The 13,504-nt window shown below is 33.2% G+C and overlaps 1 protein-coding gene across 1 annotated transcript in view; it reads left to right on the top strand.

Moving 5' to 3' along the window:
• Positions 1 to 13,504, top strand: part of LOC127733132 (probable sodium/potassium/calcium exchanger CG1090) — a 63,930-nt gene that overhangs the window by 44,383 nt on the left and 6,043 nt on the right. The window contains exons 7-10 of the mRNA XM_052242448.1: positions 2,467 to 2,526; positions 5,181 to 5,399; positions 11,737 to 11,838; positions 12,456 to 12,584. Of these exons, the coding sequence (XP_052098408.1) occupies positions 2,467 to 2,526; positions 5,181 to 5,399; positions 11,737 to 11,838; positions 12,456 to 12,584 (510 nt within the window). The remainder of the gene's footprint in view (positions 1 to 2,466; positions 2,527 to 5,180; positions 5,400 to 11,736; positions 11,839 to 12,455; positions 12,585 to 13,504) is intronic.

The raw sequence follows: 13,504 nt of genomic DNA, 5'->3' as shown, positions 1-13,504 counted from the left end.
AAGGCTGGGATTGATTTTGGGGGTAATTGCCTCAAAATTTTAGGAATTAGGGGCCAAAATGGGGCAAAAAACAAGCATTTTTCTTGTTTCAGGACAATAACTTGTGTGTAAGTGTATGGATCTTTATGAAATTGTTCTACAAGGTTCCATATCACAAAGGGAAAGATGGGTTTGAGTTTGGGGGTAATTGCCTTAAACGTTTAGGAATTTGGGGCCAAAAAGGGGCCTAAAACAAGCATTTTTCTCGTTTCCAGACAATAACTTGTGTTCAAGTGTATGGATCTCTCTGAAATTGTACTGCAAGGTACCATACCACAAAGGGAAGGTTGGGATTGAGTTTGAGGTGATGAATCATAAGGGGGTTCAAAAAATTTGGGGGAGGGATTTTTTTTCCCTCTTTTTCCTTTTTTTTCTTTAAAATTTTCCATTGTAAATTTGTTATTTCTGATTTATATATAAAAGCAAATAATAATGATATGGTTTGAATAGGTAAATTAGAATTTTTTAAGTTCTTAGACCACATTCATTCTGTGTCAGAAACCTATGCTGTGTCAAATATTTTATCACAATCCAAATTCAGTGCTGTATCAAGCTTGAATGTTGTGTCCATACTTGCCCCAAGTGTTCAGGGTTCAACCTCTGCGGTCGTATCAAGCTGCGCCCAGCGAAGCATTTTATTGTGCTTTGGTCTGTTTTTCAATTATCATAAGCAATAGGTCAATTATATTTGGTGTATTGAATGATTGCAAGGTGTACATGTGTGTCAGACAGGAGTTATCTGGCCTTGACCTCATTGTCATGGATCATTAAAAATGTTCAGTTTATGTGATACTTGTAGTAAAACCTTTAAGATTTTCAACATAAAATCAATGGTCAGTAAAGCAGAATATCACTGAATATAATAAAATTATGCTTAAATACTACAGTTTTTCTGAGCCGTATTATAATTGTTAGTTCAAACATTGAAAGTTTATGCAGATAATTTTTATGCGACCGTAAAAAAAAATTTGCGGTCGTATATTGGTATGACGTTGGCATCATCGTCGTCCGAAGACACATTGGTTTTCGCACTCTAACTTTAGTTTAAGTGAATGGATCTCTATGAAATTTTACCATAAGGTTCAATACCACAAAAGGAAGGTTGGGATTGATTTTGGGGGTTATGGTACCAACAGTTAAGGAATTAGGGGCCAAAAATAAGCATTTTTGTAACTTCCAGACATAACTTGTGTGTTAGTGTATGGATCTCTCTGACATTGTACCACAAGGTTCCATATCACAAAGGGAATGCTAGGATTGATTTTGGGGGTAATTGCCTCAAAATTTTAGGAATTAGGGGCCAAAAAAGGGGCAAAAAACAGCATTTTTCTAGTTTCATGACAATAACTTGTGTGATAGTGTATGGATCTTTCTGAAATTGTACTACAAGGTTCCATATCACAAAGGGAAAGCTAGGATTGATTTTGGGGGTAATTGCCTCAAAATTTTAGGAATTAGGGGCCAAAAAAGGGGAAAAAAACAAGTATTTTTCTAGTTTCATGACAATAACTTGTGTGTTAGTGTATGGATCTTTCTGAAATTGTACTACAAGGTTCCATATCACAAAGGGAAAGCTGGAATTGAGTTTGGGGGTAATTGCCAAAAACGATTAGGAAGAAGGGACCAAAAAGGGGCCAAAAATAAGCATTTTTCTAGTTTCCAGACAATAACTTGTGTTCAAGTGTATGGATCTCTCTGAAATTGTACTGCAAGGTACCATACCACAAAGGGAAGGCTGGGATTGATTTTGGGGGTAATTGCCTCAAAATTTTAGGAATTAGGGGCCAAAATGGGGCAAAAAACAAGCATTTTTCTTGTTTCAGGACAATAACTTGTGTGTAAGTGTATGGATCTTTATGAAATTGTTCTACAAGGTTCCATATCACAAAGGGAAAGATGGGTTTGAGTTTGGGGGTAATTGCCTTAAACGTTTAGGAATTTGGGGCCAAAAAGGGGCCTAAAACAAGCATTTTTCTCGTTTCCAGACAATAACTTGTGTTCAAGTGTATGGATCTCTCTGAAATTGTACTGCAAGGTACCATACCACAAAGGGAAGGTTGGGATTGAGTTTGAGGTGATGAATCATAAGGGGGTTCAAAAAATTTGGGGGAGGGATTTTTTTTCCCTCTTTTTCCTTTTTTTTCTTTAAAATTTTCCATTGTAAATTTGTTATTTCTGATTTATATATAAAAGCAAATAATAATGATATGGTTTGAATAGGTAAATTAGAATTTTTTAAGTTCTTAGACCACATTCATTCTGTGTCAGAAACCTATGCTGTGTCAAATATTTTATCACAATCCAAATTCAGTGCTGTATCAAGCTTGAATGTTGTGTCCATACTTGCCCCAAGTGTTCAGGGTTCAACCTCTGCGGTCGTATCAAGCTGCGCCCAGCGGAGCATTTTATTATGATTTTTTTTTTTAGATTCTCAAAGCTCAGAAGTAGATGCAGATGATGTTGATCATTATGATGAACCACTTATGAGTATGTAGAATACAGATATATTTTGTAGAATACAGATATATTTTGTAGAATACAGATATATTTTAAAAGGATAAACATAGTAATAATTGGTTTCTGTAGCTCACAGCCTCCAATTTTTAAATGGGTTGGACAAAGTCCAAAACCGGCATATAGCATGGTGATGTCGGGCAGATGTGCAGGTTAGAACTCCGGCCAAGTCTAACCAAAGACTTTAGAACTGGTATTTGCTGCTTCTCTGTTACGCACTCCGCAGTATGGAGTAAGAGCAAAGACTGTTTGGCTTGAAGTCAGAATAATGTGTCTGAATAAGGTGACATGTCTTCCTGCAGACTGGTACCTTGTGAACTAGCATGTTAAAAGCTCAGCATGTCGGTCTGGTACAGTAATATTCATATAACATTAACATGTTCTCATCCTGAATATGCATATTAATTTGACGCTGGACATTAAGCAGCCATCCATCATCATCATCATCATCACATGAAGATTGCACATATGTTGAAAGTGTGCACCTGCTATTATGGAATATAATGGCAGCGGAGGGGGCATTAAGTGTTACCCTTTCCGTTCCGTAGGAATGTTCTTAAATTGGTTTCCGTTTTCTAACAAGTTTGCCTCAATCAAATGTTTTGAAACTTATACTCAATGCTTATTACCACAAAACATTGATAAGTTTTAATTTAGTGGCATTGCTTTTACCAAACTATAGTTATGCCCTTTACAAATGGAAAAATTGCTGATTTTTTTTGTTTCCGTTCTCTAACTTACGATTTGTCTGAACCAAATATTATGAAACTTATACACAATGCTTATTACCACAAAACTCAGATCAAGTTTGAATTTGGGAGGTGTCACTTTTACTGTTGTGTCCCTTTATAACGTTATATGCAAGTGGGGGCATCATCTGTGTCCCATGAACGCATTCTCCATTTATTTATCCTTTTTCTAGACTTGGGAACTTAGTCTTTTTTTCATTTGTAAAGGGCATAACTATAGAATGGTAAAAGCGATGCCACCCAAATTCAAACTTAATCTGTGGTTTTGTGGTAATAAGCGAAACTTATGAAAGAGGATACAAGTTGTGTGTAATCAACTCTTTCTGCAGTTTTCAACCCCGATCCCTGAAACTTCACAGGATAGTCCCACATATGGTCCAAGGACACAGTTATTGTCCATTGATTTTCGTTGTCTACAAATATAGTCCCTGAGTGGACAGTGTATAACTTGCAAATTTTTTTCATACACTTTCCAAACTTATTTCTTTATATTTTATGCATGAAATATTAAGTAAGGGGATGAAATTACATGTTAAAAAAATTGGGGTGCTGAATCTTTATGTTATGTAGAGATTTGGTTCAGTTAAAAAAGGTCAAAATTAGTATGTCTGAAGCTGTCAAACTGAATTTTAGACCCCCTTAACATAGAAATGTCAATAGTTTGAGTTAGAGCTGGTAGACTTTTCTATAATTTTGATATTATTTGTCCCAATAGTAGTGCACTACACTGTACAAATCTTTTTGAGATTGAGCCGGTGCAATTTTTTTAATATGAATTTATTGTCTAAAAGAAATGCACTACGAAATAACTGTGTTCTCGGGCCATATGCTGAAGTTGTGCACCTGCTATTATTGAATTGTTTGGAGAATTTTTACGTTTCATATGTCAAATATTTAAATGTTCAGTATAGAGCATTCTCCATTGTTTTAGAAACATTCTGCAGAACCCAGCTATTCGAGTCTTTGATCATTTTAAGATTATTGATCAATTATTATTCATTTAACAATGGCATTTCCATTGATAGCACAAACAAATTGTGAGGAATTTCAAATAGTTCTATAATAACAATTACTTGTCTGTGCCTCATAAACTGAAAATAGAAATCCTTACCCATTTACATACAATACTTTTAAAAGAGAAATAATTCTACTAATTGATTTATCATTATTAAGATATATTATATGTCTCTGGTTCAAGTATTAATTAGTTAAATCATTTGATACAATACAATCATTATGTACTCTGAAAAAACTATTAAAATAATTTTAGATAAACATTATAAAGGTACAACATTTAATTTGTGATAATGTTAGTAGAATTTTCCTTTCTAACGCCAATCAAGTAATTATCAATGCTTATTAGTACCACAACTTATAAGTGCAAAAAATTCTACAAATAAGTGCTCAGACAAAAAAGAGTAAAAAAATCATAATCACTAATTAATTACCATGGAAATGAGGGATCTTTTCATGTGGTTTTTACGATAAAGACAGATAACTAATCGCAAGACTGTCACATATCAGATATTTCATTACTATAATATTGTCATCCAGTAACAGATGTCATTAAATATTACATTTGATACATGTTAATATGAGATAATTACTTGTGTGGAACAGTTTGGAACAATAGATCAAAAACAGAATATGTTAAAAATAACTTCTGTTAAACCCTGAATAGTTGGCACAATTTTTCAATGTTATGTAAGAATTTTTATTATATTTACTTATGAATAAAGGAAGATTTGAGGTACCCAGTATATGTTTATGAGACAGCAACCCAAGGATACAGAAGAGCAATATCTAATGGGATTAAGGAGGGGTTTTTTTTATTCTTGTGTTCCCTTTTTGGTGAACTCATTTTTTTTTTCTTTGCAGGTAATATTGAAGAACCAGAATCAGTATTTGCACTTCCAAATGTTTGGTACAAAAAAATTCTGTGGACATCTTCTTTACCTTTAAAAATTTTATTCTTCATATCAGTACCTGACTGTCGGCAGCAACGATGGAAAAAATATTTTTTTATTACTTTCATAATGTCATTATTTTGGTTGACAGCATTATCTTATTTAATGGTTTGGATGATTACTATAATAGGTGAGTTATGTCCATTCATTTTGTGCGTCGTCATCCATTACCTTTTAAAAAAATCGTCTCCTCTGAAACTACTTGGCTAAATTTAACCAAACTTGGCCACAATCATCATTGGGGTATCTAGTTTAAAAATGTGTCTGATGACCCTACTTGCCAACCAAGGTGGCAGACATGGCTAAGAATAGAACATAGGGGTAAAATACAAGTTTTGCCTATTATTTTAAAAACCACTATAAATAGAGAAATGCTGAGAAGTGCAAAAAGTTGAGAATGATGAGCTCTAACTATTGTCCATTTATGTCAAACTGTCAGATGACTCTTATAGGAGTTATTGCCCTTAACTGACGAATTTTACCATTTTTAAAATGTTTTCCATATTATCTCGAAATTATAATCGATAGACAGAAACTTCAAATAGCAAAAATGATCAGCAAGACAAGATCTACAAATAAGTCAAACAAGACTGAAATCTGCAGACATCTCCTTTTTAGAGTTATTGCTGTTTAATGACAATTTTTATCAAATTTTTGCATTTTTGCCTTATATCTTCAAAACTGTAATAGATAGATAGAAACTTTAAATAGCATGAGTGATCAGCAATACAAGATCTACAAATAAGTCTCATGGTCGAAATCTTCATTTGACTCATTATTGGAGCTATTGCCCTTTGATATTTTTGCATTTTTTGACATATCTTGAATACTATAGAAAAAACATTGAAAATAAATGATAGATAGAAACTTTAGAAAGGAAAAATTGTCAGCAGGATTAGATCTACAAATATGTCAACATGACTGAAATTGTCAGTTAACTCTTAATAGAGTTGTTCCCATTTAATGATTTTTATACGCCCGTTTACGGGACGTATTATGGTATACCTCTGTCCGTCTGTCCATCCGTCGTCAACATGTCTTTTACTAAAAAGTGACCATAGTTGAAGATGCAGGTGTGTTCCTTTATTTTGTGAGTTTTATCCCTTAATTTGGGAGTTATGTCTCTTTTTTTTTTGAGTATTTATTAGGGCCGCGGGTCGCCCTATAGTGATCAGTCTGTCCATCCGTAACAAATTGTGTCCGCTCTATATCTAGAGAACTGTTATAATTTCATACTTTATACTTGACATGTATATTAACCAACACCAGAGGGTGTGTCATAATGTTTGTACAACTTCTTAGGTCAAAGATCAAGGTCAAAAACTTTGGTTTCAGTTGACAACCCCATGTCCTATGGTAAAGATTTTGTCCGCTCTATATCTTGAGAACCGTTATGATTTCAAAGTTTATACTTGACATGTATATTAACCAACACCAGAGGATGTGTCATAATGTATGTACAACTTCCTAGGTCAAAGGTCAAGGTCAAAAACTTTGGTTTCAGTTGACAACCCCATGTCCTATGGTACAGATCATGTCCGCTCTATATCTTGAGAACCGTTATTTACAGCGGGGCCCACAGAGATGGCTCCCATCTCAATGATGTCTAGTATTGTGAGTTATGTCTCTTTATTTGCACAGGAAAGCAAATTTACTGTTTCACTTTTCTGGTAAGAAACCATGAATACTAGTATATATGATCTGTCAGGGAAGAAACCATGAATACTATTCTATATGATATATCTGGGTAAAACCATGAGTACTAATGATATTTTCTTTATTTGTATGATTATTTCTGTTCAAAGTAATAAATGTTCATTTTTAAGATGACCAAAAAGAAAATGTTAGTAAATAATTTGTTCATCAATAAAAAAAAATGCTACTTTTTGTCATGTGGTTATGCAGGCTTTCTGTAATTAATTACTTGACATGGCTATGATAATGAGAAATAACTCTTTAATAGAATTGAAAAAAAATCAAAGAACAAAATTATAGATGAGAGAGATGATGTATTTTTACAATGCACAAGAAAAACAAAATTGAAACAAAATACAAAATTTTACAGTGATAAGGTTCCTAGGCTGAACAAGCTGAACAAGCTAAATTTTCAGAATTTTAAACTGCTGTAATTTTAGCTGTACAAAAGGAGATTATATACTCACTGTGAAATCGCAAAATTTTGTAAAGTTTTTATACGACCGCAAAAATTAAAAATTTTTTGGTCGTATATTGGTATGACGTTGGCGTCGTCGTCGTCCGGCGTCGTCGTCGTCCGAAGACACATTGGTTTTCGCACTCTAACTTTAGTTTAAGTGAATGGATCTCCATGAAATTTTACCATAAGGTTCAATACCACAAAAGGAAGGTTGGGATTGATTTTGGGGGTTATGGTACCAACAGTTAAGGAATTAGGGGCCAAAAATAAGCATTTTTGTAACTTCCAGACATAACTTGTGTGTTAGTGTATGGATCTCTCTGACATTGTACCACAAGGTTCCATATCACAAAGGGAATGCTGGGATTGATTTTGGGGGTAATTGTCGCAAAATTTTAGGAATTAGGGGCCAAAAAAGGGGCAAAAAACAAGCATTTTTCTAGTTTCATGATAATAACTTGTGTGTAAGTATATGGATTTTTCTGAAATTGAGCTACAAGGTTCCATATCGCAAAGGGAAAGCTGGAATTGAGTTTGGGGGTAATTGCCCTAAACGTTTAGGAATAAGGGGCCAAAAATAGCATTTTTCTAGTTTCCAGACAATAACTTGTGTTCAAGTGTATGGATTTCTCTGAAATTGTACTGCAAGGTACCATACCACAAAGGGAATGCTGGGATTGATTTTGGGGGTAATTGCCTCAAAATTTTAGGAATTAGGGGCCAGAAAGGGGCAAAAAACAAGCATTTTTCTAGTTTCAGGACAATAACTTGTGTGTAAGTGTATGGATCTTCATGAAATTGTACTACAAGGTTCCATATCACAAAGGGAAAGCTGGAATTGAGTTTGGGGTAATTGCCCTTAACGTTTAGGAATTTGGGGCCAAAAAGGGGCCTAAAAACAAGCATTTTTCTAGTTTCCAGACAATAACTTGTGTTCAAGTGTATGGATCTCTCTGAAATTGTACTGCAAGGTACCATACCACAAAGGGAATGCTGGGATTGATTTTGGGGGTAATTACCTCCAAATTTTAGGAATTAGGGGCCAAAAAGGGGCAAAAAACAAGCATTTTTCTAGTTTCAGGACAATAACTTGTGTGTAAGTGTATGGATCTTTATGAAATTGTACTACAAGGTTCCATATCACAAAAGGAAAGCTGGGTTTGAGTTTGGGGGTAATTGCCATAAACATTTAGGAATTTGGGGCCAAAAAGGGGCCTAAAAAAAAGCATTTTTCTAGTTTCCAGACAATAACTTGTGTTCAAGTGTATGGATCTCTCTGAAATTGTACTGCAAGGTACCATACCACAAAGGGAATGCTGGGATTGATTTTGGGGGTAATTGCCTCAAAATTTTAGGAATTAGGGGCCAGAAAAGGGGCAAAAAACAAGCATTTTTCTAGTTTCAGGACAATAACTTGTGTGTAAGTGTATGGATCTTTATGAAATTGTACTACAAGGTTCCATATCACAAAGGAAAAGCTGGAATAGAGTTTGGGGGTAATTGCCCTAAAGGTTTAGGAATTTGGGGCCAAAAAGGGGCCAAAAATAGCATTTTTCTAGTTTCCAGACAATAACTTCTGTTCAAGTGTATGGATTTCTCTGAAATTGTACTGCAAGGTACCATACCACAAAGGGAATGCTGGGATTGATTTTGGGGGTAATTGCCTCAAAATTTTAGGAATTAGGGGCCAAAAAGGGGCAAAAAACAAGCATTTTTGTCGAGCCTTCGACTTTTGTCGAAAAAGCGAGACATAGCGATCCTACATTCCGTCGGCGGTGGCGGCGGCGTCCACAAATATTCACTCTGTGGTAAAAGTTTTTGAAATTTTAATAACTTTCTTAAACTATCCTGGATTTCTACCAAACTTGGACAGAAGCTTGTTTATGATCATAAGATAATATTCAAAAGTAAATTTTGTAAAAAAAAAATTCCATTTTTTCCGTATTTTACTTATAAATGGACTTAGTTTTTCTGCCAAGAAACATTACATTCACTCTGTGGTTAAAGTTTTTGAAATTTTAATAACTTTCTTAAACTATCCTGGATTTCTATTAAACTTGGACAGAAGCTTGTTTATGATCATAAGATAATATTCAAAAGTAAATTTTGTAAAAAAAAAATTCCATTTTTTCCGTATTTTACTTATAAATGGACTTAGTTTTTCTGCCAAGAAACATTACAATCACTCTGTGGTTAAAGTTTTTGAAATTTTAATAACTTTCTTAAACTATCCTGGATTTCTACCAAACTTGGAAAGAAGCTTGTTTATGATCATAAGATAATATCTAGAAGGAAATTTTGTAAAAAAAAAAATCCATTTTTTCCGTATTTTACTTATAAATGGACTTAGTTTTTCTGCCAGTTAACGTTACATTCACTCTGTGGTTAAAGTTTTTAAAATTTTAACAATATTCTTAAGCTATCCTGGATTTGTACCAAACTTGGACAGAAGCTTGTTTATGATTAAAAGCTAGTATCTAGAAGGAATTTTTTTTAAAATTTTGTTCCATTTTTTTCGTATTTTACTTATAAATGGACTTAGTTTTTCTGCCAGTTAACGTTACATTCACTCTGTGGTTAAAGTTTTTAAAATTTTAACAACATTCTTAAGCTATCCTGGATTTGTACCAAACTTGGACAGAAGCTTGTTTATGATTAAAAGCTAGTATCTAGAAGGAATTTTTTTAAAAATTTTGTTCCATTTTTTCCGTATTTTACTTATAAATGGACTTAGTTTTTCTTCCAGTTAACATAACATACAGTCTGCATTTTTAGTTTTTAAAACATTTATTAGATTCATAAACTATCCTGGATTTTTACAAAACTTGGACAGAAGCTATTTACAATCAAAAGATAGTATATAGAGGAATATTTTTATTAATTTTTTTCCTCATTTTTGTTGAGCCTGCGATTAACAGCAAAAGTAGGCGAGACACTGGGTTCTGCGGAACCCTTACGAATTTTTCTAGTTTCAGGACAATAACTTGTGTGTAAGTGTATGGATCTTTATGAAATTGTACTACAAGGTTCCATATCACAAAGGGAAAGCTGGGTTTGAGTTTGGGTGTAATTGCCCTAAAGGTTTAGGAATAAGGGGCCAAAAATAGCATTTTTCTAGTTTCCAGACAATAACTTGTGTGTAAGTGTATGGATCTTTATGAAATTGTACTACAAGGTTCCATATCACAAAGGGAAAGCTGAAATTGAGTTTGGGGTAATTGCCCTTAACGTTTAGGAATTTTGGGCCAAAAAGGGGCCTAAAAACAAGCATTTTTCTAGTTTCCAGACAATAACTTGTGTTCAAGTGTATGGATCTCTCTGAAATTGTACTGCAAGGTACTATACCACAAAGGGAATGCTGGGATTGATTTTGGGGGTAATTGCCTCCAAATTTTAGGAATTAGGGGCCAAAAAGGGGCAAAAAACAAGCATTTTTCTAGTTTCAGGACAATAACTTGTGTGTAAGTGTATGGATCTTTATTAAATTGTACTACAAGGTTCCATATCACAAAAAGGAAAGCTGGGTTTGAGTTTGGGGGTAATTGCCCTAAACATTTAGGAATTTGGGGCCAAAAAGGGGCCTAAAAACAAGCATTTTTCTAGTTTCCAGACAATAACTTGTGTTCAAGTGTATGGATCTCTCTGAAATTGTACTGCAAGGTACCATACCACAAAGGGAAGGCTGGGATTGAGTTTGGGGGTGATGAATCATAAGGGGGTTCAAAAAATTTAGTGGAGGGATTTTTTTTTCTTTAAAATTTTCCATTTTAAATTGGTTATTTCTGATTTATATATAAAAGCAAATAATAATGATATGGTTTGAATAGGTAAATTAAAAAAATTTAAGTTCTTAGACCACATTCATTCTGTGTCAGAAACCTATGCTGTGTCAAATATTTAATCACAATCCAAATTCAGTGCTGTATCAAGCTTGAATGTTGTGTCCATACTTGCCCCAACTGTTCAGGGTTCGACCTCTGCGGTCGTATCAAGCTGCGCCCCAGCGGAGCATTTTATTAATTATTGCCATAACTGTGTCTGGATTAATTTTGCAGTGATTGGAACTCATATTTCAAATTCTGATCTCATTATTGTTTTGCTCTATTTTCTGAAACCTCCTACATTATATATGTTCTGTTCATTAGCAATCACATTCATAAATATATGCAATAATTTTGTAAAAAAAAGCAACAAAATACAATGGAAAAAAAAAGAATCATACAATTTAATAAATCATTACAAATTAGATATGTATTATAAATTTACCAGATACTGTAATGATGGTATGTATAATTATACTTAATTGTTGCAGGTTTTACTGTAAATTTACCAGATACTGTAATGGCCTTGACATTTGTGGCATTTGGTGTCAGCTTACCTGATGTTATATCGAGTCTTATTGTAGTTAGAGAAGGCAAGTTAACATGCATACATTCTGTAAATTTTGGTATAATTTCAACGAATCGTCTTAAGAAAGGTTAAGATTATTAGGGAACAGATCCCTGGTCTTCTGTAAAACTTGCAATTAATTTAAATGGCGACTATAATTCATTAACTTGTAACAATGACTTCAGCAGAGAAAAAAAAGCTGATTATGTGGTTTCCATGTATTAAAGCTTTAGCATTTAAAAAATAACTTAGGCTATATTAATCTAAACATATTTCATTACTGCAGAAATATATATTGATTATGGATGGAAATTTCTGTATTAAGACAGTTTTTTGAGACAAGTTTTAGGAATCAAGTTTTAAGAAAAAATGTAGAAAAGGGTAATAAGTAGATAAAAAATACACTATATAGAGTGTAGGCAGCATCATGAAATATTTTAAATCTACAAAAAAAATCTTAGAAATCGAGAAACTTGACAGACTGGTGGTGATACTAGCAACCGTATTCTGCATTAAATTATTTGAAATATAATAAATCACATCTTTTTATGGAATTATTATAACTGTAATTTCATTAGGTCAAAAGTTGATTACTTTCTAGATAAATATTATTGTGAATTTCAATATAATTTTATGTTACAGGTTATGGTGATATGGCTGTTTCAAATGCTGTTGGCAGTAATGTATTTGATATTTTAATTTGTATGGGTGTACCTTGGGTACTAAAGTCAGCCATTAATGATGGTGCACCTATAAAAGTTTATAGTGAAGGTAAGATTAAACATATACTAGACTTTCATAGGCACTTATGTTCTGTGAATCTTGTGTCTTACTTAAAAAATTGATTTAAGAGTGACAATTGATACAAGGATTTTTCACATATGTATTATCTAGTATAATAAAACTGCAATGAAATGAATACCTAGAAAATCTTGGCAGATTGTTAAAAAAAAAAGAGATCTCAAAACTTTTTATTTACTCTATTAGAATAAAAATCTTGTTTTCATACTTTACATGTTAAAGCATCAGATTGATAACCAAAATAAATATGTTTAAATTCTAAATATTTTGCTGGGTTATCATTTTTATTCCAGTTGAATTTTGAATTGAATTGCTCAAAGGAAAATGTTCTTCTTCAAGTCCTCAGATGCATTCATGTGTTTGCCTAAAAAGAAACTTGTCACATAAATAATGCTGCAATATTGCCGTGAATTTCTTTTGCTTGATTGGAACAAAAATCATAGACGAGACATAAAAAGATAAAGTAGTATAGGGCAAAGTTCAAGGTCAATGTTACTAGATTAATTTTTTTTTCATACCATTTCCTTCAAAGGGGGAGAGTGGAAGGGAATAACCCCATCTGTCAGTATTTTTGTCCCATGAAATTGGTCACAATATTCTTAGGAACATCAAATCAGAGCTTCCTGAAATTTGATATCAGGCTTTGTGTGAGTATGCTGTACTGTGTGATACATTTTCAAATCTGTTGCTCTTCAACTTTCTGTTTATCATAAAACTTGTAGTTGGATATCATTAGTGAGCAACAACTTGTTTTAAATGCTTTCCAGAATGTAACTTGAGTTTCCTTTATTAATTGGAACGAAACTTATACAGATGGAAGATACAGGGACATTTTGAAGTCACTAGGTCAAAGTTTAGTGTCAAGAGATTTGTTTTTTTCAAATTGGTTT

The sequence above is a fragment of the Mytilus californianus genome, unplaced genomic scaffold, assembly GCF_021869535.1.
Source record: "Mytilus californianus isolate M0D057914Y unplaced genomic scaffold, xbMytCali1.0.p SCAF_3, whole genome shotgun sequence".
Taxonomy (NCBI): domain Eukaryota; kingdom Metazoa; phylum Mollusca; class Bivalvia; order Mytilida; family Mytilidae; genus Mytilus; species Mytilus californianus.
The sequence above is the reverse complement of the archived record's forward strand: the minus strand, read 5'-3'. Positions and strand labels throughout refer to the sequence as shown.